The sequence below is a fragment of the Rhamphochromis sp. 'chilingali' genome (genome assembly GCF_963969265.1).
Source record: "Rhamphochromis sp. 'chilingali' genome assembly, chromosome: 5".
NCBI lineage: Eukaryota > Metazoa > Chordata > Actinopteri > Cichliformes > Cichlidae > Rhamphochromis > Rhamphochromis sp. 'chilingali'.
Window position 1 is genome coordinate 20,306,682 of NC_137932.1, and position 27,979 is coordinate 20,334,660.

At 39.3% G+C, this 27,979-nt stretch overlaps 1 protein-coding gene across 1 annotated transcript in view; it reads left to right on the forward strand.

The window, feature by feature from the left end:
• Positions 1 to 27,979, forward strand: part of man1a1 (mannosidase, alpha, class 1A, member 1) — a 169,275-nt gene that overhangs the window by 26,586 nt on the left and 114,710 nt on the right. Inside the window, exon 2 of the mRNA XM_080882224.1 lies at positions 10,941 to 11,037. Within this exon, the coding sequence (XP_080738350.1) occupies positions 10,941 to 11,037 (97 nt within the window). The remainder of the gene's footprint in view (positions 1 to 10,940; positions 11,038 to 27,979) is intronic.

Here is a 27,979-nt window from a genome sequence, read left to right on the forward strand (position 1 = left end):
CTTTGGCATGCTGCTCAGTAAGCAGCTGTCAGACTTGGAAAAAGCTTCTCTTTTGAGTTGCTGTGGGAAATCCAATTTTTCCATTATAGATGTATTTTTGAGAACTTCATGCCCACTTTGATGTGCTGTCCTTATTGTTCTGAAGGTGAAATTCTTCTTAGTGGAAGAAATTTGGAAAAATGTTATCTTTTTAAGCACAATTTCTAAACATACTGATTTTAAAAAGAAATAATTCAAATCTTCTGGAGTCAGTGAAGTAAAGCATAAAATCTCACAGTGTTAGTGTGAAGAAATATATGTTGAATTCTCCAGAGTTGGAAGTCTGACCATATTTAAAGTGATTTGCTTACCATGCGTAGCGAGCTGTAGTTGAAGCTAGGTCCCATTGGTAGTCACTTCATTTGCTTTCCTCAAGGTTGAGATTTGTTTAACCCACCCGAAGGTTACTTTACCTGACACTGCTAAACACTGCTCTGGTTGCCACATTGCTTCCTGTGTGGACACTGATTTTGTATCAGGTGGGTTAAACTCGTTAACATGTGGGCCACAGACATCTTAGTTTGATGTTGAGTGAGCCGGGCCAGTGAAACTCCACTTTCTGGCGTTGTACAAAAGTTACACATTTAATCCCGAGGTATAAGAAAAAGAAGTTGAGTTAAAGAAATGCTGCTGCTAGTGAATGAAAGACGTCTGTCAGCATTGACTCTATGGGCTTCAATTGTGAGGAAAAAAAGTGTAAAATAACAGGAAGTTCTGGTACGCACACTATCCTGTAATTATAAAACAACATTTTTGCTTTTTTTGTTTTTAAAACTGTGGAACCACTGTAACAAAAAACTATGGGCATGGGAAAGATGTATATTAGAAACAAGCTGTAAAACTAATGAAAACAGAGTTAAAAGTCCAAAATTTGTGCACTTCTTCAGACTTTCCAAAGGTGGAGGCTTTGGAGTGCTTAGAGGATTTTTTAAATTATCATTGTGAACTGTAATATTTAGGAGCATGGGTATAGATCAATATTAATGCAACTTTTAGTCTTTTGTCAAATGTTTAAAACAAATAAACAGAAAAAAAAATCTCCAGAAATCTACGTATGCAGCCAGATCTGGACACCTGGCACCTCCTTCCTTGCAAGGCTGATGAGGTTGTTCTTGTCCGTTTACCCAAACAGTATCCCCACTTCTTAAATTTTTTTTAGTTTTCTCTCATTGTCACAGTCTTTCTTATGACCTTTTGCATTATGGTGTAACCTTACTTTCTGGTTTTGCCTTCATGTTCCTCAGTATTTTCCTTTTCTGGGTTCTTCCTGTCCCGTTTACCTTCGTGGTTTGCTCTTTTCTTTATTTTGAAGGTTACGTGCTCGTGTGGCTTTGTGCTTTCGCTTTCCACCTTTGTTCCCTTTCCAGCCATTATTATGTTATATTATCTCTTTCCCTAATTATTGACGCACCTTTGTCACATCTTCCTCTGGTTCTCGTGTCTCTGTTTTTTTGTGCACTTCTGTGTCTTATTCTTTGATTATGTTATTTAGTGTTTTCCTGCCAACACGCTGCGCTCCTTTGTTATTATTACCAAGAGTTTGTGACTCTCTGTTTGTGTTTCAATTTACTTTGTGAACCTTAGATTTGGATTTGGGGTTATCAAATCAAACATATTAATGAATGTAAGATGCTTGATAGTTGCCTTTTCTCTTTTTCTAGGTAGTAGAAAACTTTCAGAGTGTTTTTGTGTGTAATCCTTAGAAGTTGATGAATAGGCCTTTATGACTTAGAAGGCTAAACGCTCTGGAGTTATTTTGTATTCATACTCCTTAAAACCCAGAGGTCACCTCTTGTTACTTATGCTTACGCATCTCTGTTTGTTTGCATTGCACTCTCTGTCATTTATCCCAGTTATATTTCTCTCCTTGTCTGAAGGAGAGAAGTGACGTCAGAGTGTACAAATCAGATCCCCACCTCTTTTAAAGCCAAATGACCAAAGACAGAATTTATCGGAAAGGAAAATGGACACTCAACCTGTTAATCCCCTGCGAACTTAAATACTCACGAGTTAGTTTTTAGAAATAAAATCTTCTGAAATTTCATCAGAATTTCAGAGTCGGTCATTAAAATTAAGTTCGAAGTTTGAATTGAGCTTCGAGAAGAACATACCGTGACCGAATTGCGCTCCGTTTTTGTCACTCGGTGAATGGTTGCTGTGAGTGTTTTGTGTTTGTACTACATTCTGATGCGTGTTGGCATGCTGTAACACTAATTTTCCTCCATTAGTTGTCCTGCTGACAGGAAACTGTTTTACGCAGGCAAGGTTCTGGCTCTGTGTGCGGATCTGCGGGTTTGTGCTTGTATTATATCAGTGAACACAGCTCGGATATTGAAGCAAATCAATAAACGGAGAGGGGAGGTGGAGCAGGGGGGACAGTGGTGATTGTCAACACTTTTCACACAACCTTTTTTTCTTTTTGTAGAAAATAAGCTAATTTTTGGTCTCTGTGTGTCCGCGTGTGCATGTGTCTGATGTTTTGTGTTTGTGTATCTGCATGCTCTCAACAAGAACAGGTGTGTGTATACTTCAGATCTTCCAGCTAGACTGCACTTGATGATAGTGCCCTAGAAAACCATTGCACCTTAAACACAGAGCCAATTAGCATGGAGCTGTTGTGTGTCTGAAATAGCTTCAGCCACCATATCCACCGGTCAACCTCGAAAATCCCAGGCAGTTAATCCAATTAAAGTCAACACATAGGGATCCTGGACATTTAATCCAATAAGAGTCAACACACAGGAATGTTTTAGTAGTGAGAGCTACGATATGAGCCAACCGGTGATTTAGAACACTGGTTGCATGTTATTGGCTCAAATTTATAATTGTGACCGTTTACTGTGGTGATATCATGGTTCCAAATCTCTCACTTACTGGCAGATTCTTATGTTTTCAAGGGTTGAGTAACAGTCCCACTTCAATTCACCCCTTATGTTATTACAGCAAATCTTTGGTTAAAGGGCTCTTCCTTTTGTCAACACTGTTAACAAAACAAAACTGGTGAGAGCACACAGTCTTAATAAAACTTTTACACACATCTTAGCTTAAAGCGCATTGTAAACACAAATAGCACGTATTTTCTGTAATAACATGTTTACAGTACAGACAAAACTGGTCAAGTACCAGAAGTCAACAAGTTTCCATTATTGTGGTGAGGGCTCCATACTCCATACACTTTTGCATGCAAGCAGATAATAATCCTAATTTGACTTTTAATGTAGTTTTGATAGTTATTTATAGGAAATTAGGCAGAACCAGTGCTGATCTCAGCTGCTTCAACAGAAGCAGCATTGGACTCAAGCTATATGCAAAGTAGACAAGCATTTACTTCATAAAGAGTGCCCTACCTGAGACCAAACGCTTTGCGTAGATTTCCTGGACATGCAGAGGACCAAGATGGCTCTATCAATTAACATACTTTGATCTCAATAACAAGATCAAGGAAGGTTTCTGTTACGAGTTGGCAGTATCCGAGTGACTGGAAAGTGCATATATAAGATGGCTGTAGTCACCATGAAGATTTTTGCATTTTGAAGTATCAAAGTTAGCATTTTGTCTACTGCCATCCTAGTTTTATGAAGCTAAAAGTTACAGTATTTGGATTAGAGAATTAGGTGCCAAGTTAGCAGCTAACATTAGCATGCTTGGTTTTCTCGCTGCACGGGTGCTTCAAATAGACATGCAAAGTAATAAACTGGTCTGTCTCTACTAAACAAACAGCCAAGGTATTTGTTAGGTAATTTCATTCAAACACTGCTTTTACTTTTACACAATGAATTCAGAGGGAATCCATTAGAATTTCAGGGCTATGCTATGTACATGCTATCTAGTGACTAAAACTGAAACAATAGCAAAAGGAGCCTTTGGTAATAATGTTAGTTAGAACTGATCCCAGGGTTTTAAGTGAGCCAATACTGATCATGTGGAGTAAAACGTGTGTTTGAGTGGATCTTTTAATGTGACATGCATATAGGGGCAGTAATTAGCAGCTTCAGTAGCTTTAATTTAGGGGGGTTAAATGGAGCACGGCTATCACCTCACGTCCTTTAGATGTGCGTGGGGGAGGATATCAGAATGAAGTGCCATTTGTCATGTGTTTGTGTGTCTACTTAAAAAAACAACACATTTGACTATTCTTGAACCAGCTTAAAGTCCATGGATGAATAAGAGACTATGTGAATGTGGCATACTTGAGTGAGAGATGCACATGGAGCACATGAGACAGGAGATGAGTGTAACACTAATTAGGCCGCCTCTATTCCAGCAATGCTATGGCATATTTTCCCATGCAGGGCTCTCTAATAACCAGTTGTTCTGTGGAAAAAGCTTTAAATCAGAGGCTATTCATGCACAAGCCTCTTCTGCCTGCATGATGTAACCTGCCTAAGACCCAAACTGAAACGTTGTCAGTCATCTGAACAATGCGAATAAAAGAATGAAAGCAGAGTTTTATTCCTCTTCTGCCGTGCACAGCTCTTGTTGCCGTCGGTATCATCATGCTTTTAAATCACCACAGATACACCGCTTCCTTCAGCAGAAACATTCATACCTTTCTCCTACAGTTGTAGTCCTAGCATGTTACTTCCTATATTTCCAGGCTTTTGCCTGACAAACAGTAACAGTAAGGGTCTCTAACCTTGTAATAAACTCTTAGTCTTTTATTTTTATTAAAAAATATATATATTTCTTAGCTTTTGTTTTTTGTTTTTTAAAAAGGAGGAATAAATAACTTTAGGAAATTCCACTGTTAAGAGATATTTAAAAAAAAAAAAAAAAAAAATTATATATATATATATATATATATATATATATATATATATATATATATATATATATATATATATATATATATATATATATAAAAGATAGCTAGGAGTTGTTTGAATTTGAATTGCTGCTAGTTGTTTTAGTCTTTTACTGAACAAAATATATTTTAGTCAAAAAGTGTGTCACCTTGGAGCAAAACATTGATTAATAACTGAGAAAGCTGATTGGTTCTTAACATAAATCTCTTGGAGCCTTGTTGCCAGCCAGTTTCATTCTGAAACCTGTTGGCCTGAAACCAGCAAACTGAAGGCAGGTTTTTTCAGAAATGTTTCCAGATCTTGTTTTAATTGTTTGTTTGTTTTTTAAATATAAGATGTAATATAGTGAAACTTCTTGTTTCACTATATATATATATATATATATATATATATATATATATATATATATATATATATATATATATATATATATATATATATATATATATATATATATATATATATATATATATATATATATATATTTTTTTTTTTTTTTTTTTTTTTTCCATCTGTGGATAATCTCACATATATATTAGGCTTCTTTCATGTGCGTGGTTGTGTTGTAGCAGTGGGGAAACCGCTTTTCCTGGATTCTTGCTTAAAGTCCTGCCTGACCGACTTCCTAATTGGCTGTCTCGTTGTTTGACTGCTTTACCAGCTGACTTTGCTAACTTTCCCTGGCAGCCAGTCACACTGACCGAGTGCCTCGTTGACCTGTTGGTTTGCTGCCTGCTGCCGTTAAAAGTGATCACAGTTAATTGTTGATACTCTGAGTGAGTGTGTGTCCTTGAGTGAGCTAGCTGTCAGTGAGTCAGCAGCAGCTACAGAAGTAGCTTTCTCACTCAGATCTGTTCACCACAAGCATGCATGCAAATGAGTGCACTCATACATGCATGTACGCTTGAATGTGAGCAGTGAAAGAAGGGTGTGTTGTACAGAAATTCACTTCAGCTTGACTGAATGCAAAGTTTGTACTGCACTTATATTTAGGTGTATAAAGATGGCAGTGTGGTGCATGTGGAAGGGGGGCATGATGTTTGCTGTTGGTTACGATGCAATAGCAACCTCTCTGTGATGAGAAAACAGTCATTTAGAGTGTGTGTTTGTGTGTGGGCAGACTTACTGTTTCAAGGTGGAGGATAACGGGGCTTTAGTGTGTCTAATCTGCAGCTAGGTTCTAAAAAGATCCGGGACAGCGCTACATAACCTGGATTAGTTGAACGGACGCAGGCAGAGCTGGAGGAGGAGCCACATCCGAGACTGAAATAAGTGTTAGGGTGTTAAATTGGAAAGCAGCGTTCACATTGCAATCAAGCCCCGGCCAGCGCCAGATTAAAATGAGATGGAACCTCAATGACTCCCACTGGGGAATCAGGTGGTTTCAGCAGCAGATAATGGGACTGAGCGGAGGAAGATGTCCCTTCACACAGGGAATTGAGCGATGTGTGGATTTAGCACAGATGAGGCAATCAATCAGCCACAGTCATAACTGGAAGAGAGAATAACATTAAGTAAAAAGCTGCTTTTCCACATGATTGATATGTTTGTCTTGATGTGTTCAAATAAACAAAATATTATTAAAAATTTACAAATGGAAAGAAAAAAATATAATCACCCTGAATGTCGACAGCATTCCTGCAGATCTTCAAAAGCTCTTGAAATTCAAGGTGCATCAAAAAGAATAATACAATTTAAGTAAAGTAATGGACAAGTTTTAAAATACATGAAAGAGTATGAAGCTAAATGTAAAGTTTTACATATGATACAACTCTTCCCATACTCGAGCAAAGTCTGAAGTAACTGCACTTTTTTCCTTAACTTGGGAGGAAACAAATAGATGCTTTTAGTTAAGGTTACATTTTGTTTGTTACTGTTATAATTGCAACTAGAACTACAGCAATTAGAATTTTAAATGACACAACTACATCAATAACAACTACAACAACTGAAGTTGCCTAAGGCTATAATCTGGCATATTTACATTTCTTAAAATGTTCATTAATAGTTATTGTCCCTCTTTTTTATTTAAAAAATGAAATAAATAAAGTAGCTACAACAATACCTAGAACAAGTACAGCAATATCTGGAAAATCAACAGCAATATTCTATTTCTAGAACAACTGCAACCAATAACTATAACAACAACACTACAAAGACTAAAAATAACTTGAACACGTACAGTATTACCTAGAAACATTATTTATAGATTACTTTTCTTAACAAAGATACAGAGAGCTTCACAGACAGAAAATTCAAATAGTAAGACATACCAGAAATAATTAAAAGCAGAAAAGAACAAAAAAGTCAATTCACATACTGAGAAATCACTTCTTGTTTAACACGTTTTAAAAGAAAATAAAGAAATTGTCACTCAAAGCGGTCGGCTCCATTTCTCAGATCAGGTCAGGTGTAAATTCTTTGTGCTCATGATAAACAGATGCCATTCCTATAAACCAAACAACAGCATTTAGACAGTTTTATGATGTTGTTTCTGGACTAAAGCAGACAGGGAAGACACTGGGATTAAAACACTTAGCATGGCTAGAATTAGGATTGTTCTACCATGGAGTTTTCTGTTTTTCTGTATTTTTGGTCTTAAAAAGGTACTGAAAAAATCTTTTGTTTGTTTATACTCTGTACCCCAGATACCCTGCTTTTTTCATGACTTTTTTAGGACCTTTTCTTGTTTTTCTGAATAAATTTTGACTTTAAATTCAGGTCTGTCTAAACAGACTTTTAAGCTCGATTCAGAGCTTAAAATTTCACAGTGCTCCTTTTTATTTTTGGGAAACATGATCAGTGAGCATCTTCAATAAGAGATAATTAAATCTGATATCAACTCAGTCCATTACACTTGTAATTAGGGCTGCCACAATTAGTCGAGTAGTCACGATTACGTCGACTATCAAAATCGACTGATTTAATAGTCGACGCGTCGTTTGAAGCTTTGTAAGATCACAAAAGACGCAGGAATAAGTAGTAGAATTTAAGAGTGTAATAACGGACTGAAACAGAAGATGGCAGCACTGCATGTACAAGGATGCCAGCTGCCATTAAACCACAAAGAAGTAGCTCTGTCCCAGAATTCATAGCGCAGCCCAGCTCAGTTTCCAACAATGGCGGCATCTAGTTAGTTTTAATATTACTCTTATTATTCTTTCTGGGTCACAAAATAAAGTTTTAACATATTTTTAGGTGTAAACCTCAAATATCAGCTCAGTTTATCAAAACACCACATATTTTCAAAATCGCTCCGACGTTTGTTACCCACTAGTTCGATAGCTAGCCGGGGGCAAGGCTTACTAGAGCCCGAGAGAACACCGGACTCCCGGCAAATCGTTTTCAAACCCACCGTGGTCTTTCGCTACTCAGGTTAAACATATACAAGTCACTTAGATAACTTAAAAATGTTATTGTTTGGCTTTTTGTTTGTATTTTATTTGTTCCTGAGTAAATCTGTTTGGCTGAGATTAAAGTTATAGTTTTTACACAGCTGAACAAATGTCAAGCAGACAGCTGATTATCAGAAGTGTGAGATGCTCGAGAATTTACTCCGGTGTCCTGTTATATTTTAGATAGCAAGGAGTTTGTTAAACTTCACCGAAACAATCTGCAAATTTCATTAAAATTTAATGAACTATCATCTTGTCTTTATTTTTAGTTAGCACATACCTTAAACACTTCAAGCTGTAAGCTAATGATAGTTACATAAGAGCAGATGCATGCTGGTGCAATAAGCTGTACGCTGTGCGTCCAATGGATGCATGATCTGATTAGTCGACTAATTGCAAAAATAATCGGTGACCAGTCGACTATCAAAATAATTGTTTGTGGCAGCCCTACTTGTAATTAACCAAAGAAAATCTTCATTGACTGGTTGGAGAGTGGGAATAATTTCAGTCTGTTGGTTGCAGAGAAAATCATTAAATCATTAGCCCATTTTGATGAGAGACACAGCTTGACAGCTGGAGCCCGTGAAGCTTTGGCTCGAGGTTTTGTAAAAGAACTTGACCAAACATACTTAGAGATGTTTGGATGTTCGTGTGCTCAAAGTTAAAGCCTCAAGTGTTCAACACAAGCTTTGACAGAATACCCAAACACTGACAAGTTAGCTTAATGTTTTCTGCCTGCAATATGAAAATAGCTGCTCACTGCTGAAAATTCAATATATTAACATAAAAAAAAAAACAGGTTTGTCATAGATCAAGTTAAAGACAATTCTACTTCATTTTATTTGAATGAAATGTTCCTCCCTCCCTCACTGAGTACACATAACACGAAGTAAAAAAAAAAAAAAAAAAATAGAAGTCAAGTTTGTTTTACAGTCTTGCCTATCAGTCTTTGTTCTCTCTTCTTATTTCAGCTGTTGCTCTGTCTGATCTCTTTTGTGTTCACGTGTTTATCGATAGCTTGCATGAGTTGACTTTTGTAATCCAAACACATTATATCAAAAGGCTGGACAGAGAACAAGGGATGAAAATGCTAAAAATCTGTTAGAAAGTTGGATACCTTGTCAACTCCCAAGTAAATGTTGAGTAAGCATTAAAAAAGCTACAGGGAGCAGTCTTGGTGTACGATGGCCAAAGTTGTCAAAAGCCCGGGGTCTATTCAGTACACCCTGTTTTCTTTTTTTTTTAAAGCAGTCTGTACCAACCTGCTGCAATAAGTAATGAGTCAGTTTCGGAAAGACTTCTGAAAGGAGCTGCATGATAAAACCTGTGGATGATACAGCACTGACGAGAGCCCTGATTTAAATATCCCTGGTTGTAGTCAATACATGGTTCAGATATCCAGAGACTTCTGAAGCAAAACCTTTTCCATCTGTGGATAATCTCACAGATGCAGAATTTATTTCCCTTAACAGTGACGGGGAGATTAAACAGGCACGATGGTTATGCTATGTTACTCACTGGTCCTGATTATTTTCCCAGAAGGAAAGTTGTTCTTTTATTATAATGGTGTTTCTTGAAATCTTGCGCTGCAGTCTCAGACTTCCTGAACAGAAACTTTTATTGTATGTTTGAAGGGCAAGAATGACAACATGTGCTAACGAGACACATTGTCACCCTCCTATGAAGTTTTTTCCCTGCTGTATTTGTCATGTATTTGTCAGTCATGTGTCCAGATAAGACCGACAAAAACAAATCTCTGAATATCTTTTAAAATTTTGATTGAGGGAACGCCACAACAGATAATGTGATTCATTATATTCATTCATGAAGCTCTAGACCTTTGAGACCGTACCAAATAGAAGGACTTGCCCTAAATATAAAAATCGTTTTACAAGAGAGCTTTTGGTCAACAAGATGTGACTGAGAGGAAGTAAACCTCTCAGGGTTTCCTAGATGAACCTGTGGAAGGATCATTAAGGTTTGCCTGCAGCTGCCTTTATCCCCAGATAGCTCAGGGCCCCTCGTGCTGTTTGCATTATGCAATAATTTACTGCTGGCTTTAGCTCTGTGTAGCTACAGTTGACCAGAGGCTCCAAAAACCTCCAAACCGCCTGATCAGGGAGTAAATCCTTACACGTGTCCCCACTACCATAACCCTTAACTTTTAAAGTTTAAGGAAATCCTCTATAAATAAAAGACACCTTACTTTAAGTTGAATAAATACACAATGAATAATACTAGCAGGCAGTCCACATTACAGCATTGCCCAAAACAACTCTGACTATGATTTTTTTTTTTTTTTTGAGTATCCATTATTTTTCTCAACCTTCAGTGACGTTAATCTGAAGAACTTTGGGTCTTGGAAAGTTGGCTGATTAAATCAAGACATTGTGCTATGTCAGCTTGAGCAGTGGGAATATCTTTCCGACAACCATTGATTGAATTTGGGGTAGTTGATGTCAGTTGCAGCTCTGTATTTATTCATGCATGTGCTGGATATTTTTTAGGGTAGTTTAGAAACGCATAGTTAAACGTACAGGCTGATTCACCGAGTGAAAAACGAGCCTCATCGCTCGGTTAAAACGATTTGATTCTGTTGTTACGGCTCACAGTTTATTGTCCCGTTTAACTCTCTTCATTTCTCATCTTCTCCTCCTCCCTCTCCCCCCCTCCTACCCCTCCTCTTCCTCTCCCCTGTCAGATGATGAAGCATGCGTGGGACAGCTACAAGCAGTACGCCTGGGGTTCCAACGAGCTCAGGCCTGTCTCCAAGCACGGCCACTCCAGCAATCTATTTGGTGAGTGAAAGACCACGTATGTGTGCACGCCCAAACACGCGCACACCCAAACACACACGCACGCACGCGCGATTGATCTCTTGTCCCTGCCACCAGCAGCCTTGGCCTTTAGATTAGCAGCCAAATTGGCCGTCAGTTAGAGTCATCCATCTACACATGCCTCTAAATGTCAACTTTATCATATATTTATATTCTGTTTGTGCTTCTTCCCAGTTGTCAGTGTCTGTGCTCGTAATGAGTACAGTGATGTGGGGTGTTTTATTCTCTCTGTCTTCTTTTTTTTTTGTTTTGTTTTTCCCTCTCCTCGGTTTCACACTTTTGTAACTCTTCTCTGAAAGTCTTAATTGTCTGTCAGCCTTTCAGTTTTGAGGCTAGAATTACCACCTCTTGGTTGAATGTCTCCTCTCAGATCTGTCAAGTTTCAGTTTACATCCATGTCTCTCCACACTTAGAATACATGCAGTGAAGACTTTGAAGCAATTAAATAGGTGGGCACCAGAGATTAGTGTCACCAATTCAATAGCAGACTGAATGTGAAATATGATCCTTTCTGTTCCTTAGTGATAGTGGTAAATAAAGGCCAAAATAATGCTTTATGGCAGTCTCTGACCTTTCTCTTATGAGTCTGCTCAGTTCAGTTTTATTTATATAGTGCCGGTTCACAATAAATATGTCAGACCTACAGTATTAGAGATAAAGCACAAAGAGACAATCACCTCAGACCAGAACTCTGTAATGCCTCTTATTTTTTTCATTTGTATTTAGAAAAAAGACCCAGAGCCAATTTTATCCTATTAGTTTTTGTGCAAAATTTTTACCATAAGTACCATATACATTTTTGAGTTACTGCCAGAAATATTGTCAAAATTCTCACATGTAATCCTGACCTTTGACTATCAAAATCTAATCCAAATGAACACAAAGTAGTACAGTGATAGTAAATGTATTTATATTGCCCCCTTTAAGATTCAGATCACAAGGTCCTTTACATCAAATGCAACCCCAGAAAAAACCCCAAAACCCCCCCAATGAAACTGAATGTCCCAGCGCCAGTTTAAAAAGATGAGTCTTCAGCTGCTTTCTGCTCGAGTCCGTCGTAGACTGGACGGCAGAGAATTCCTAAAATTGCAAATTCCCTCTAATCTTTAGTTTCTTAGTGTACATTAGTGTACCCTGATCAGACCTAAGAGCTGCACAGATCTTGGCTGCGTTTAACTGGACTCAGAAAGACAGTATACTGACAGTATACTGCTACTGATGATAACACATTTAAAAATAGGTATATGATAATATTGCAAACAATCCAGTGGCAACACAGTTATAGTTACATCCTCACTACTAAGTTCATCACAGCTCTCTTCTCTTGATTGATAGCACTTTAAAAACAATTCTTCATTGCAATCTTTCAATAAAAATGGTCATTATCTATACTGTATATTCTTTTAGCCATGCTAGTCATACAATGAAAATCTGAACTGTGACAGCTTTATTAATGTTAAATGGAAGTGAAGCATACATCATTTCTGCAGGTGTTTGTGTGAGCTCTGTCTGTATGCGCCACGATAACTTTAATTAATTGCGACCGATTGAATAAACGGGAGCAGAGACTGTGTTTTTAATTTAAGATCTTTCTCTCTTTTGTCCTAATAACCCCAGGGTGTTTGTTTGGAGTCCTTTAGCTGTGCATATGTAGGTGGTGTATGACGGTTTAGTGTGGGTTTGTATTGTGAGCTTTTGATAAGATGACAGCCCCATGTGACAGAGGTAGCTGAGCCTCTTCTGCTGATAAGGTTTATGCCACGATACTCTCTAGCTTGATCTGGTTTGAAGTTTTCCTGCACTCTTGCATTTTTTTTCTTTAAAAGTTGCCCTCTAATGTCACGGTGCAGTGAAGGCTTTTCATTTTTAATTCCCTCGATAATTTCAAGTAAACTCCCTGTAATTAAGAAAAGAATGAATGTTAAATGGGTGTGTCAGCTGAGTGGAAGGAAACTGAATAATTGAAGTGTTGTTTAAACTGATATAAATTAATTATTTTTTCACTCAGAAGCAGCTGTAAAAGCTGTAAACACAACAGTGACGCGTAGATTTAACATCTAGTGGGTGTTTGTCAGTTTGCCCTCTTCGTTCCTAGGGTGGTGTAAAGCTTTAACAATCAACCTGTATCCCCTCCCGTCAGATCTATCTGTTTTGGGGCAATATTTCCAGTTGTTGGTATATAAAGCGGACTATGTTATGTGGATCCGGTGCATAAGTAGGACACGGCAAAGCTATTGCATGCATTTAGTACTCCTTTTCCTCTGTTTTTATATTTTGAGGTTATTTTCCCTTAATATTGGCTTTAAAAATCAAAGCTAGGAGCAAAAGATGCTAATATACTCTGCTGAGCTGAGACTAACCAGATAGATTACATAAGGAGAAGACATGGCGCTCAAAGATTCCTGACCTGGAATCTATGGGAGGATTCTGCAGCGCAGATGGAGGGAGAAGTCTAACTTCATGTGAAGGTGGATTAAAAAAACAAAACTTTTTAAAACCTTATTTTGGGGGACACTCTGCAAACTTTTGAAGAAGTTTTCATCCGATTCGACTGATTCTAGACATGCAGTTTTCAAACCCTGACGACAATTGAAATAAATTTAACTTAACCTAGAAGAAGTGCCTGAGGTAGTTTAATGGCTGCTGGGTTGCCTCTGGAAGGTCTTGTGGGGTAAACTGCAGATTTGGTTTCTCAACTACAGCTGGTTTCATAATATATTGAGAAATTATTCCACTGTTAAAAATGTGAGACAGTGAGAGGGGTTTTAAATTGTAATTGTAATTTCCTATTTGTTTTAAATAAAATAAGTTGTACTTCCTCAGGAATGATATTTTGGCCAACGAGTGCTATTTCTGAATGAAATAAAAACCTGGTACAGTTGTGAATATTACTGCACCACTTGTCCACAACTGTTTTGTTCTGTTGCATTACATTTACAGGAGCTGTGGTTATTTTGTTTTTTTCTGCACACAGTTTTATGCAGAGTATAAAAAATAAAGAAAGTGAGGTTTTCTTGCTCCTTCTAAGCAGAACTTCTGAAATTTTTCTGTTCTATTCTGTTCTATTAGCAAAAAAAGACAACCAGAGATTGGCTCTTATTTAAATATTTGGCCGGAAATATAAATCGTAGCATATCAAATGTAGACTTGGCCCTGTAAGACAGTGTTTTTCATTTTAGATTATGCCACTTTGAGTTTTTGCCTCACAAACCCCCCTCAAAGTCTTTTTCAGTACACAGTCAGGAAGATTCGGAGCTAATTTTTAATGATTGCCTTCTTATGTTTAATGAGGAAATTCAATCAGCTTTGTGTAAATTTCATCTACAGTTTCATTACTGAAATTTATCAAACGTAAACGTAGGACTAGGGAGGAAGCTGCTGTGTGAATATTAATTGTCAGATCACCTCTTAGAGTTGGTCTTTCTACGTGTTTCTCTCTTTCTCTATCCGTCCCTGTGTCTGTGTGATAGAAAAGTAAATAGGTTTTAGTTGGTTGCTCCAGTATACCCACTTCCATCAGTAAATAAGACAGCTTGGCCCCAGGGCCTTGTCACTGCCTTTTCCAGCTCCTATAGAACATGATGTAGGATGATGATATTAGCCTGACCTGAAATATTATGCAATGAAGCCACACACCTAAGGCTGCTTCCATGATATATATACTCTTACTTGGATTGCTGAGTCAAACTAGCCAGGAGAGGTGTCAATTAGAATGATGACAATGTCCTCTCAAAATCAACAATAAGAGCACAAGAAGTATTACGAGACCTACTCTGTGTTTTCCTCGAGACAGGATTTAAAGGATTATAAATTACTCATGGTTATTCTTTGCCTAATACCACTTAATGTTAATACACTTTAGCGTGTTGCGTAAGCGTGACAACTGTCAGAGGGATAAAAATGAAACTTCCAGCTGCCCGTTTTATTTTGGTGGTGTTCGACTTTCTGGCTCAGAAATTGTCACAGCGGGTTTGAAACCAACGGTGGTTTAAACCTTTCCGATTGTCCCATTTATAATAAATGTTAGGACTGCAACTTTAAATGATTGTAATATTGTTCTGCCTCCAAAATCTTTATTAGCCATCCATAATGTTGTGCATGGTACTGTCAAAGCACAATATAGATCATTGTTCAGGAGTTTAAAAAAAATATACAATAAATTGACATTCTGATCCTTTTTTGTGAGTTGGGCTCATGTGGGTCTAAATATGTGTTTTTGAACAGTGCGATGTCTTGGATAACGCACATTTTATTTCTGTCAAGCTGTTCAGTGGAAGAAGCCTCCAGATGGGGTGGTTCTACTTTGGGGAAAGTTGGATGCGTCTCCTCTGTGGTCACTCCCTGAAGCAACAAAACTCCTTGGTCTCAGACGCCAGCTGTGCTGTCAGCTGTTTCCACTGTATCGAATGTGTTTGGCTGGATGTTGCGGCACTTTTGGGATGTATTGCAGTGCTTTTGTTTGTCCGCGTAAAAATCTTAGTGTACAAAATTTGAAGAGCTTGAAAAAAGAGGGCAACTGGACTTCTTTGAGTTTTGTGAAGACGTGTCAACTCTCATCCAACCCAAAAGACCAGGCCTCTCGGTCTTCTGGGGACCTTTGATAACACTGTGATGGCTTCTGCAGTCTTTTATGCAGTGGTCTGCTGGGAGGTGGCAGCACAGAGAGGGGCAGGAAAGAACTTGTAGACTGAAGAGGGCCAGCTCTGTCCTGGCCTGTCCCCTAGACTAGACCGCAGAGGAGGAGGGGGGAATGAAGTTTAGCCAACCTAATGTCCATTATGGACAACACCTCTCATCCCTGCATGAGACTGTGGGGAGGCCCTGAGCACCTCCTTCAGCAGCAGATTGTTAGAGCCATGGTGTAGGACAGAGCAATCAGACATAGGATAAACACCTGCTAAAATATGTGTATATATTATAATTCCCACTGCACCTTATGCACTATAAAGAATGTCAGTAACAAGGTTTTAGTCCATTTTTGTGTAAATAGTACAATTTAGATATTGTAAAAATTACTTTTGTATTGTATTTTATTGATTTGGACTTTTAGGAGTTTTTATTTATTGATTTTGTATTGGTTTTTTTTTATATTATCTCATTCACTGGGTCTTTCTGACCCTTCCACTGCTGTAAAAAGTCTAATTCCTCAGTGTGGGATTAATTAAGTCTATATCTATACCTATCTATCTATAGCAGAAGGTGAAAAGCCTTAAGAGTGTTAACCAAGATAAAATCATAGCCAAAGAGCACTGTAGAGTTGTCTGCACAGATCTCGAACTAACTTATTCAAACACCTGAAAAAGACTGGAGCACAAACTGGAGTGTAATTAATGAGCGAAGGCCAGGAAAAACAATGCAACAATTGCTAACGTGAATCGGCCAACATCGGCTCGGACGTCCATGAGAACGAGCCTGTACAGCACATTAGCACATCCATTCAGCTCACAAAGATGCACTGGAATCACCGGTGCAGTCGCATTCCATTTAGCCAGCTGTGTTATCTCTTCATGCAGTTACTTTTCCAAAGTGGTAATACCTGCACTGTGTGCAAAGTACAACAGAGGAAATGTAGAGGAATCTCACTGCTGTCAGCCACTTTGCTGCAAGTTTTATTCACATTGATTTCTAAAGATTAATTAGCATAATGTATGAATGTAGCATATTACGGCAGCCTTTTTGGTACAGTTTGCTTATAAATGTACTTTATTTTTCATCTAGGACTTGAATATTGCTGAATTTGAGTGAATACGGAAGGCCGGTTTTGTTTTCATGCAGACATTTGGACAGATTTGAATATGTGAAAGGTTTCTTCTTACATGGCGGTGCATTAAAAACATCAATGAACATTCATGATCTCAATATTTAACTAAGTAACCATGATTATCATTTTTGACGTAACCAAGTATTATTATTATACTTGCACCGCATAATATTTGCAATATGCAGCAAATTTTCCTCCGTTCTTTCAGCAGCTGTATACAAAATGTTTGTAAGAGTTACATGATGCATGGAGGTGCTCGGGATAAACTGGGAATAAGCTGAATTCTATCCCAGGCTGGGAAATTTACCAGTTGCCACATATCCTCCTAAAATATTGGCAGACTACTGTGTTTATATTCTAAGCCCTCTACTTTGGCAGACTACCAACGGTGATTTGGATATTATTTATCAACCAACATTACTAAATCTTTCTTAACCCAAACACTTTAACAAGAAAGAGCCAGAAATAATGAGGCGGATCAGGTCCACTTCTGAGCTTGTATTAGCATATAATTAAATAGCCCTGCCCATGTCTTTCCATTTGTGTAATACAGTTGCTCTCTCCACACAAAGCGTCTTTTAATTTAGGTAGTGTTAAAGGGAAACCATTATTTAAGACATTTTTGAAAAGGTCAAGATGTTGATGAAGTGACTTGAAATGTGTTGTAGAAAATGGCCTCTTGAACAGAGGACAGCGTAGAGGAGCATCGCAGATTGATTTCATATACTGTTGCAAATGAACTGCTTCAGTTTTGGTTTGAAATTAAAAATGACTTTCAGTAAAAGTTTATTATTATCACATTTAAATGCAGGTTTCCATTAGAATGATTACTGAATTTCACAACATTGACTCTCTAATGTTTTCATCCAGCGTCTAGACTGCAGCAGCGGCTTTTCATCATGGTGCAGCAATTTCAGTCAGAAGCAATATGTCAGCTGCCCACTTTTCAGCACTGATCAATAAATACAAATTGTGCAGCTCTCATATGATCTGCTTAGCTGCGTAGAGGCTGTCTCACAGTGGCATTTTGGATGCCATTTCAATACAACTGTTCAGAGCTGAGTGATTAATTTCATAAATGTGCGCCGTCTCATCTGTCTCAATGTAGGTAACAGTAGTGCTGCTCCGTGGCAAGAATTTCAAGTCACCCTCTTCGCCTTCATCCGTCTTCTCCAGATGTTTTTTTAAATGGTTTTGAAAAAGAACAAAACTGGTGCTTTTGAGCAAATATCTTAAAACATAGCCGAGACCGTTTCAGCTCCTGTCCCATGAGATGCTGTAGATTCAGCGTGTTTGCTAAAATTAAATACAGCCCGAGGCATTGATGGCATCCATCTCTCATCCTGTCATTTCCACTCCAACTCTTCCGCTCGTAGCACTCACCTCAGCTGTCTATAACCAGCTTATTGCGGTAGAGAGTCACCGACAAAGAACAGGTACAGGCAGGCACGTCCAGAGGGAGTTCGCTAGAAGGCATAGCAAGCGCACTTCTTTTATTCATCAACTTTCACAATAATTCCCACGATGTTTCGCTTTGGAAAAAAAAAGTAGATGTTTCTGATTAGCATCACCTATTTTCATGAGTTTACCTCGTGTGTGTGTGTGTGTTTCTTTTATTAATTATATCTGGCTGAAAAAAGGGCGATCGTGGCTCAAAGAGTTAGTTCGTCCTGTAACCGGAAGGTTGCCGGTTCGAGCCCCGGCTCGGACAGTCTCGGTCGTTGTGTCCTTGGGCAAGACACTTCACCCACCGCCTACTGGTGATGCCCAGAGGGGCCGATGGCACGATATGGCAGCTTCTGTCAGTCTGCCCCAGGGCAGCTGTGGGGAGTGTGAATGTGTGTGAATGTGAGAGTGAATGAATAGTGGAATTGTAAAGCGCTTTGAGGGCCCCGAAAAGCGCTATATAAATGCAATCCATTATTAAAAAGAACCCCATTGGTGGTGAAAATGCCCAACTAGCTTTCCAAAAACTCTCAGTTCCAATTATAGGATTATACATTCCAGGATATTTTTGAGTATTACACAGACACAGACATCTTGTAGCTGTCCTTTAAACTTCCATCATTAAGAGCTTTTTCCCCCCCATCCTAATTGTGATGACTAGAATATGGAAAATGTCCCCTGGAAACTGAATTATCGCCTTATTAAGTTTCTCCAGATCATCTAGAGCTCATTTGGATCTGGATTTATCGACCCCAGCCTTCAGCTGTACCCTGACGCCTGTTAGACATCATTGAATTTAATTTAATCTCAGCCCCATTATAAGCCAATTATCCTGAGGTGAGTCTTATACCGGGACATGACCTCAGTGTCTTCAGTGGTAGCAGAGAGCTGGAGTCTGATAGTCATATACGGTATGTTATTATTCTGTATAGTAAAGATCATTTAATGTGATACTGAGCACAGATATGGTGGGTGGATAACAACTTTTTAGGCCACATCTACTCAAAAAAGGGGAAAAAAAACCCGAGTCCCACACAGACTCCTCTGGTTTCTTTTAGAGCGTACAGCAGTGGCTCCAGTAATGATGTTTGTGTTGCTCTGAGCGTCTGTGTGGTTTCCTCTCTTTAATTGACAGCGCTGACAGGCCACTGGTTGTGCTTCACATCCGCCAAACAAGCTAAAGCGAATTGTTTCCCTGTGGCTTGCCTCTCATTTCAACCGAGGCCCAGGACGGGAATGCTCTCATGTGTTCAACCGACAGAAAACTCAAACGGGGAGTGTGTGTTGTTGTTTTTGTTGTTGTTGTTGTTTTCTCCCCGCCCATCTTTTGACTATGCCACATTAAAGGTCATCTCTTCTTGGAGAGCGAGAGTAAAAAAAGCGAAAATTTTTACGTTAAGTGATTGAGTGCGTTATCTGGTCACGTGTATGTGCGTGTGTGTGTGTGTGTCTAAGAGCTACACTGCCATCTGTCTTGCTGGTATAAGCTTTCGGCTGTTTCTGAAAACACCTGAAGATCTGACTTTTTGCAGATGCTGTTAGACAAGGAGATCTAAATCAACACTGGGCTATATGTCTCACAGTACAATTTAGATTTTTTTTTCTCTATCCTCAGCCTGCTCCCCTTTTCTACTCGGGGCTAGCTAATTCACATTGTCCTCTGACAGCCTCTTCAGGTTCGTTATTTGCTGGACAGTTGGATGGATCCATTGCCACAGGCAGTGTGAGGAAGTAAAAGGCTTGTGTGTCTTCTTGTGAGACACACGGGCTTTGCATTGGGGGTTATCTGCTTGGCCCTGCCTGCAGTGCTTTGAAAGCCCATTGGATGAATGGCAGGGTTTGCCACAGATGCTGCCAGGGTTTTGTGATGGTTGTTTTTCTTTGTGTTGTTTTTCCTTCTTGTCTCCCGTGGCCCTCTACTTCTCGCCAGACCTCTCAATGGCTCAAATGCTTCTTGTAGAGTGATGCTTCAGCTCCTCGTATCAGTTACGTGATAGTAGAAATACCCATTTGGTGTAAGCCTCTTCCTCGACTCATTTGATCCCAAATGCCAGGTTTATGTTGCATTATAAACAGCCGTTATTAGCACTCAGTAGCACAGTGATCACAGAAAGAACAATGGTACTTGTAGTCTCAATTTCCCCTATTTAATGGGCATACGCTTTTAATGAGCTGCTCCCTTTACGGCTCGCCACAGCAAATCATCTGTCTCAATCTCACCCTGTTCCCAGCATTCTCTTCTGTAACACTGCCCTCTTCATGTCCTCTTTCACTATGAATCTTAAGTGATTGTCCTCTTTTCCTCCTGCCTGGCAGCTCCATCTTCTTTCCTCAGTATATCCACATCTCTGCACTTGTCCAAACAAACTCAGCTTTGCCTCTCTGACTCTTATCTCTAAAACTGTTCAACCTAAACTGTTCCTCTAATGGACTCACTTGCAATCCTGTCCATCCTGGTCACTTGCAGTAAAAAATCTTAGCATCTTGAATTCTGCACAATTCTCCATACATAATAGCAGGTCTCCCTAACATCTTGTAAACTTCCTATTTGAGTCTCGCTGCTATCCTTCTGTCACAAATGACCCCCTACACTCGTCTCCACCCACTCTACCCTGCCTCTACTCTCTTCTTCGCATCTCTTGTGTAGTTGTTTTGGATGATTAACCTCAGGTATGTAATACCACAGAAAAACAGTCCACAGAAAAGCACAATAGCTCTCCTTTAGTGGTTAACACATCCACCTGACATGCAAAAGATCCCTGGTTTGCGATCTGTGCCAAATCAAATATGCTGATTCATCTGCTGTGGCGACCCCTTGCAAATAAGGAAGAAGCTTTTATAATAGATCTTTAAGGTTTTACTATAGTCTCTACAATTCTATATACCAGCACATTTTGCTCACCTGGGTTTGATTATTATAGCTTGAAAGCAATTTTTTGTGCCTCTGCTGGTTTTCTGCTCCAGCTGATTTGCTGAGCAGTATTTCCTGTTTCTTTTCTGTGAATGTTATATGAGATTGAGCAAGTCTTTGGCTGCAGTAAGCTTTCTGCCAGAAAAACTGATTTTGGTTGTTGGTTTAAGTCCAGCACAGATGCCTGTTTAGCCCCGGTCTGTTGTACCATTAAATGTCTTCCAGCTGGCTTTTCCACTGGCTTTTAAAAAAACAACAAATATACTTTGCCTTTGACTTCAATGTGCCTTTTGTTTATGACACAAATGAGTCCGAGCAATACAGTTAATTAAACATTAAACTATCTAAATATCTGTTTGGCTGCTCTGTACATCTCATGATGCTTATTAGTATTTTCCCACATTTTATAGATGAACAAGGACATGCTCTGTGGTTAAAATTTGATGGGGTTCACAGAGGAGAAGGTGAAAAAAGAAAGAAATACACCTGCAGTTCAGCATTGTGGGATCATTTCTCTTCATCTCTAACCATAAATAAAAAGGAGAGGAACTTCTTCTGTTTTCAGATCACACCCTGCAATATACAAACTGTCTGATGCAAGGTCGGATGCGAAGAAATATTTTTTAGGATGGACTAAATAATTCCACCTATGCTGTATTAAGCAGAAGGCTACACCACAATAAGGATGATTATATCAGTGCTGAAATGACTTTCAGCCTTGAATGCAGCAGCCTTGTGTAAGAATAGACCTCGGAGATATTTCGGGGATTAAAATGTAATAAGAGGCCAGACTTTCAAGAGCTGGGAGTTTAAACCAAATGTTTACAGGGGACATCAGTTAAGTGAGGCGAGCTGAAAGACGCGGCGTTGAACTGTGCTGATAGTCTGCAGTTACTTAATGTAGCACTGTGTCAGTGATTGTGGGGTCCAGATGGGGCAATAGAGCTGTGTTGGCAATGAGAGAGAGACTTTGTACTTTACTTTTTCATACTTAAAACATTATAGTCTATTCAGTGCGAGAACTGGTTAATAAAGGGCAAAGAACTTACCTTGCTACACTAGCATATAGTGGACATAGATCAAGTAAAACAGCATAAGGCTTGAACATTTGTCTGGTTCATCATTACTTTTTGTAGCTTTATAGGTTGTTTCGTATGTGTAAAATCGATAATAGAAACAGTATTTGTATTGAAAACTAAATAAAATCCCTTGTGTTTAGGCCTGGTGGGTCACTGGGCTCATAATACCCTGACAGAAACCCTCACAGGTCCACAGAGCTGGCTGCCCACAGTGCCAGAGTGATGCCGCACAGCAGCATTTCAAGTCAGAGCTTTTAACAAACCTTTTAAAAGGTTATCTTGCCAGCACTGTTTTATTTTCTGGGGTTTCACAATCAAATCAGGAATGGCTTCAGGAATCACTGCATTAGTTTGCATGACAGACTTTAATCTTTAATCATACTTTATATATATCATATATTTTTTTTATATATTAGCTGCAGGGCAGTAGAACTCAAACTCACACATCAGATGTTCCAACATAACATCCATGATCGCATGTGATGCTGTGTGTATGCACTGCAGCCAGGAACCTCTGGTTTCTCTTTCCTCCCACCCTATACCCTCTTACAGCCCTGCTGTGTTGCTAGCAAGGCTAAAAATAATGTCAAGTCATGAAGGCTTATGTTTTTGGTGTCTTTCCTTTTCCAGACAAGTCATTTAGTTGGTTATATAGTTTGACATTGAGTCCTGGGCTGCAGCTTCGGCTTCCACGCAGCACTGTGTGTGTGTCTAAATCAGATATTCAATCTCGATAATTGAAATGGATGGAGTAATTCTGCTGTGGCCTTCCCTCAGGTTTTTGGGGTGGGTGGGTTGGTGTGTGTGTGTGGGAGGAGGAGGGGGATAGAGTTGTATTTGGTGTTGTCTGAAATGATGTAGATCACGCTCTGCACAGAGGTGGGTGGGGCGCAGATAAGGGAACACCGCTGCAGCTGAAATCGGGGTATCCATCACGCCGATGGACACCCCTTGCAGCCCCGTGTTGTAAGAACTCATCTCCTGAGCCTTTGTTATAGAACCTGGAGCCTGCCTCCACATTAATTAATCACACACACAAAGACACACACTCATGCAGCTCAACAGCAAGCCGTCTCACCTGGGCTTTGCACGCCCGCAAGGCCTAGAACAACGAACACAACGTGAGCGAACACACACAAACACACACACACACACACACGTTTCCTCAAGTCTGTCTGATACCTGGAAGTTCTCAGGCCTGAATTAAAGAAGTGGCCAAACAAAATTTACTGTGCTTGGTGTTAACAAATTTCCCACGTGTGGGACTAATAAAGGTTATCTTATCTTATCTTATCACAGCTTTCCTTTAAATCCCTCCTTTCTGTATCAGCATCGCAGTTTTCAACACACACACACGCACACAAATGAAGGGTGGAAATGCCTTTCACTGTAACCTTGACAAAATGTGTTGATGCTCGAGTATCTGGCAGCTGAAGTCAAGAGGTTAATGTACTTTGGGATGTGTGTGTGTGTGTGTGTGTGTGTGCGTGCACACACGCACATGCTTTTTGCCTACGATAACATGATTAGCCAAAGGCTTAGCCATCACTTTTCCTCCCCTCCCCTCTGCGATCACCCAGAAAACTCTGTGTAGACTCAACGTTGACATGCTAGTTGGGGCTAAATGGGATCACCAGCAGGGCTGCGGGTGTTCAGATCAGGATCAAATTGCAGGATTAGGGATCAGCCCTGGAGTTTGCATTACATTAACATTAGGATATGGGACACGTTGTATCTTGGAAACATTGTTTTGCTGAAAAAAGGCAGTGAGCTGAGGAGAAAAATTCAGAAAAGGATTTTTTTTAAAGACTGAATTTTCATAATATGAAAGCAGTCTTCAGGTCTGTGACACTTTGGCTGCTGTCAGTCTGTAGAAGGCCGAGGCTGCTATTTTTGAGGCGAAGCTGCTGAGTCAGGGTGTTTTTTCCGATATTCATTTATCTCTACTGGTAAATCTGGATGTGTTTCTGCTGGGTGCTCGTTTATATGTATGAAAGTTTTAAAAAGTAGGTAATCTGGTTTGGATGATGATATAGAACCGATGCTTCTCATGTGAAGCAATTGGCACCTAAGGCTGCTCGATCACAGCAGCACACTATCACAGGTAATTGCTGTATTATCAGAGACAGATTGTATGTAACTCCCAACTTGACCCAAGTCAGTCACAGGGCGGTCTCCACCCGGAAAACCACCAAACTTTGCTTAAAAAAAAAAAAAACCAAAACAATTTCTTTTTTATTTAAGTGGATTTCTCAGAATTTTAGTAAGCGAAGTGAACTAAAAACTAACTAAATGAAAAATATAATAATAATATGAGCTGAATTAAACATGCCTCGGTGGGGTGGTGGTGGGACTTAAATGAAGGTGTAAAACTAAAGAAAAGGAATGAAGATAATTATTGCAAAACATAATGAGGCACAATTATTTCATCGGGATTATCTCGTTTTAATAATCAGTAACTGTGCAGCATGCTGTTCCCTGGCAGTTCTCATTTACTTTTGAACATATAAGTTAATTGTTTTTGAGTCGTTGATTTATTTCTAAACGCAAAGGAGGTAACATGCAGCGAAGGTTTGTGTTCCAGATTTGACCTGGGTTGTTAGGGTTATATTTCGTTAGTTATATTTCTGGCTGCTGGCATTGCGTCATTGCATAAATCACTTACTTTCTAACTGCTCCGGGGTGTTCATTAACACTCCACATGCACCGTGAACTTAATTTTACCTGAAGGGAAAAGTAATTATTTCAGGCTGTGCTGTGGAGGTGTGGGCTCAAGCTGGGCTTTTGTCCTCCTCGAAATGATCAAAAATGCAGCAAATTGTGACTTTAAAACAAATTTACATAACATATATAAAGATTTATTCAAGAGAACTGTACTTCCCCTCTGCTGCTGTTTTCATTCAGCCTTGTGAGTCTGCATGCATACTGTATAACGACAGTTTAGTTTCTTTGCTGAAACCTGTGGTGATGATCAATTAATCAGATGGCAATTGCAATTATGATTCTGGGCTCCTAACAATCATAAAAACAAGATAACTGGGATACAATAATTACTTTTTTTGGAGTCATTCTACTCAGTTGACTAATCAATCAATTTTACATGCAACCATTTCCTTTACAGTACCTTTTGCCACTTCTTAAAAGCCCCTGACTTTTTCCCTCCTATTTACTTGTGTTTTTTGTTTTTTTTACATTTGAATGATATTTAAAGCTCAAAAAACACACAAGGTTTGCCTTAACAGTGCATCAGATTTTGAGGTCCTCGGTGGAAGGACAAAGCCGTTGTTTTTCCAGTGCAATTCAAGGGGAAAGTTGACACCGTGGAGTAAAAATCTTCAGGCCAAAAGGCACCACAGATTGAGTCAAATTTTATGTGACCTGTAGTTCTAGAGCTGACTTTATTTTGTGAGGGCACATTTGCTTCACAGGGCTGCTGTGATATAATCTGCTGCTCCACGCTGGGGTTGGATTGTGCACAACAATGAGCTCTGAATAAGTGTGAAAGGCAGACGCGAAAGCTTCATCGAGGAGTTCAGTGTGACCCAGAGCTGGAGGGCACAGCTGGCTGTTGAGGTCACGCTTTGTGTTCAGTGTGTTGATGATGTAATCCACATGACACATACTCCAGCAAGAGGCCGAACATGTATGTAGATGTTGCATTATCTTTTTCACTTAAAATATAATATTTTAGTTCAAGTGATGAGTTTGAAAATGGAACGCTTTTCATAGCCTAATAAATTACTACTCTAGTCATACTATCTAGTCCACAAACTCTGGCATTACTGCTCTACTTTTCAGGCCCAGATGTTGCAAAGCTAAATGTGACATTTTGGCCCTTTTTTCTCAGCTAGGATTACGCTCCCTCATAGTTGTCTGCTCAACAGAGCGATGTTTCTTTTGTTTTCATCAAAAGTTGAAGTTGTTGCAAAGTTGTTCATCTTTCCATACTTTTCTGTTTGAATGAACAGATTTTTTTGCACATCTATACAGGGAGTGCAGAATTATTAGGCAAATGAGTATTTTGCCCACATCATCCTCTTCATGCATGTTGTCTTACTCCAAGCTGTATAGGCTCGAAAGCCTACTACCAATTAAGCATATTAGGTGATGTGCATCTCTGTAATGAGAAGGGGTGTGGTCTAGTGACATCAACACCCTATATCAGGTGTGCATAATTATTAGGCAACGTCCTTTCCTTTGGCAAAATGGGTCAAAAGAAGGAGTTGACAGGCTCAGAAAAGTCAAAAATAGTGAGATATCTTGCAGAGGGATGCAGCAGTCTCAAAATTGCAAAGCTTCTGAAGCGTGATCATCGAACAATCAAGCGTTTCATTCAAAATAGTCAACAGGGTCGCAAGAAGCGTGTGGAAAAACCAAGGTGCAAAATAACTGCCCATGAACTGAGAAAAATCAAGCGTGCAGCTGCCAAGATGCCACTTGCCACCAGTTTGGCCATATTTCAGAGCTGCAACATCACTGGAGTGCCCAAAAGCACAAGGTGTGCAATACTCAGAGACATGGCCAAGGTAAGAAAGGCTGAAAGACGACCACCACTGAACAAGACACACAAGCTGAAACGTCAAGACTGGGCCAAGAAATATCTCAAGACTGGTTTTTCTAAGGTTTTATGGACTGATGAAATGAGAGTGAGTCTTGATGGGCCAGATGGATGGGCCCGTGGCTGGATTGGTAAAGGGCAGAGAGCTCCAGTCCGACTCAGACGCCAGCAAGGTGGAGGTGGAGTACTGGTTTGAGCTGGTATCATCAAAGATGAGCTTGTGGGGCCTTTTCGGGTTGAGGATGGAGTCAAGCTCAACTCCCAGTCCTACTGCCAGTTTCTGGAAGACACCTTCTTCAAGCAGTGGTACAGGAAGAAGTCTGCATCCTTCAAGAAAAACATGATTTTCATGCAGGACAATGCTCCATCACACGCGTCCAAGTACTCCACAGCGTGGCTGGCAAGAAAGGGTATAAAAGAAGAAAAACTAATGACATGGCCACCTTGTTTACCTGATCTGAACCCCATTGAGAACCTGTGGTCCATCATCAAATGTGAGATTTACAAGGAGGGAAAACAGTACACCTCTCTGAACAGTGTCTGGGAGGCTGTGGTTGCTGCTGCACGCAATGTTGATGGTGAACAGATCAAAACACTGACAGAATCCATGGATGGCAGGCTTTTGAGTGTCCTTGCAAAGAAAGGTGGCTATATTGGTCGCTGATTTGTTTTTGTTTTGTTTTGAATGTCAGAAATGTATATTTGTGAATGTGGAGATGTTATATTGGTTTCACTGGTAAAAATAAATAATTGAAATGGGTATATATTTGTTTTTTGTTAAGTTGCCTAATAATTATGCACAGTAATAGTCACCTGCACACACAGATATCCCCCTAAAATAGCTAAAACTGAAAACAAACTAAAAACTACTTCCAAAAACATTCAGCTTTGATATTAATGAGTTTTTTGGGTTCATTGAGAACATGGTTGTTGTTCAATAATAAAATTATTCCTCAAAAATACAACTTGCCTAATAATTCTGCACTCCCTGTACTTGTTGCCATTGTCACGTGGACGACCCATCGCTAGAAATGAAAGCCTATACTTTCCTACACTATTAGCACATCTTAAGGTTTTCACCTTGTTTTTTTTAATCATTCGGACTTTCATGTTATCCCACACAGATATAGAAAAAATACAAATTAGGA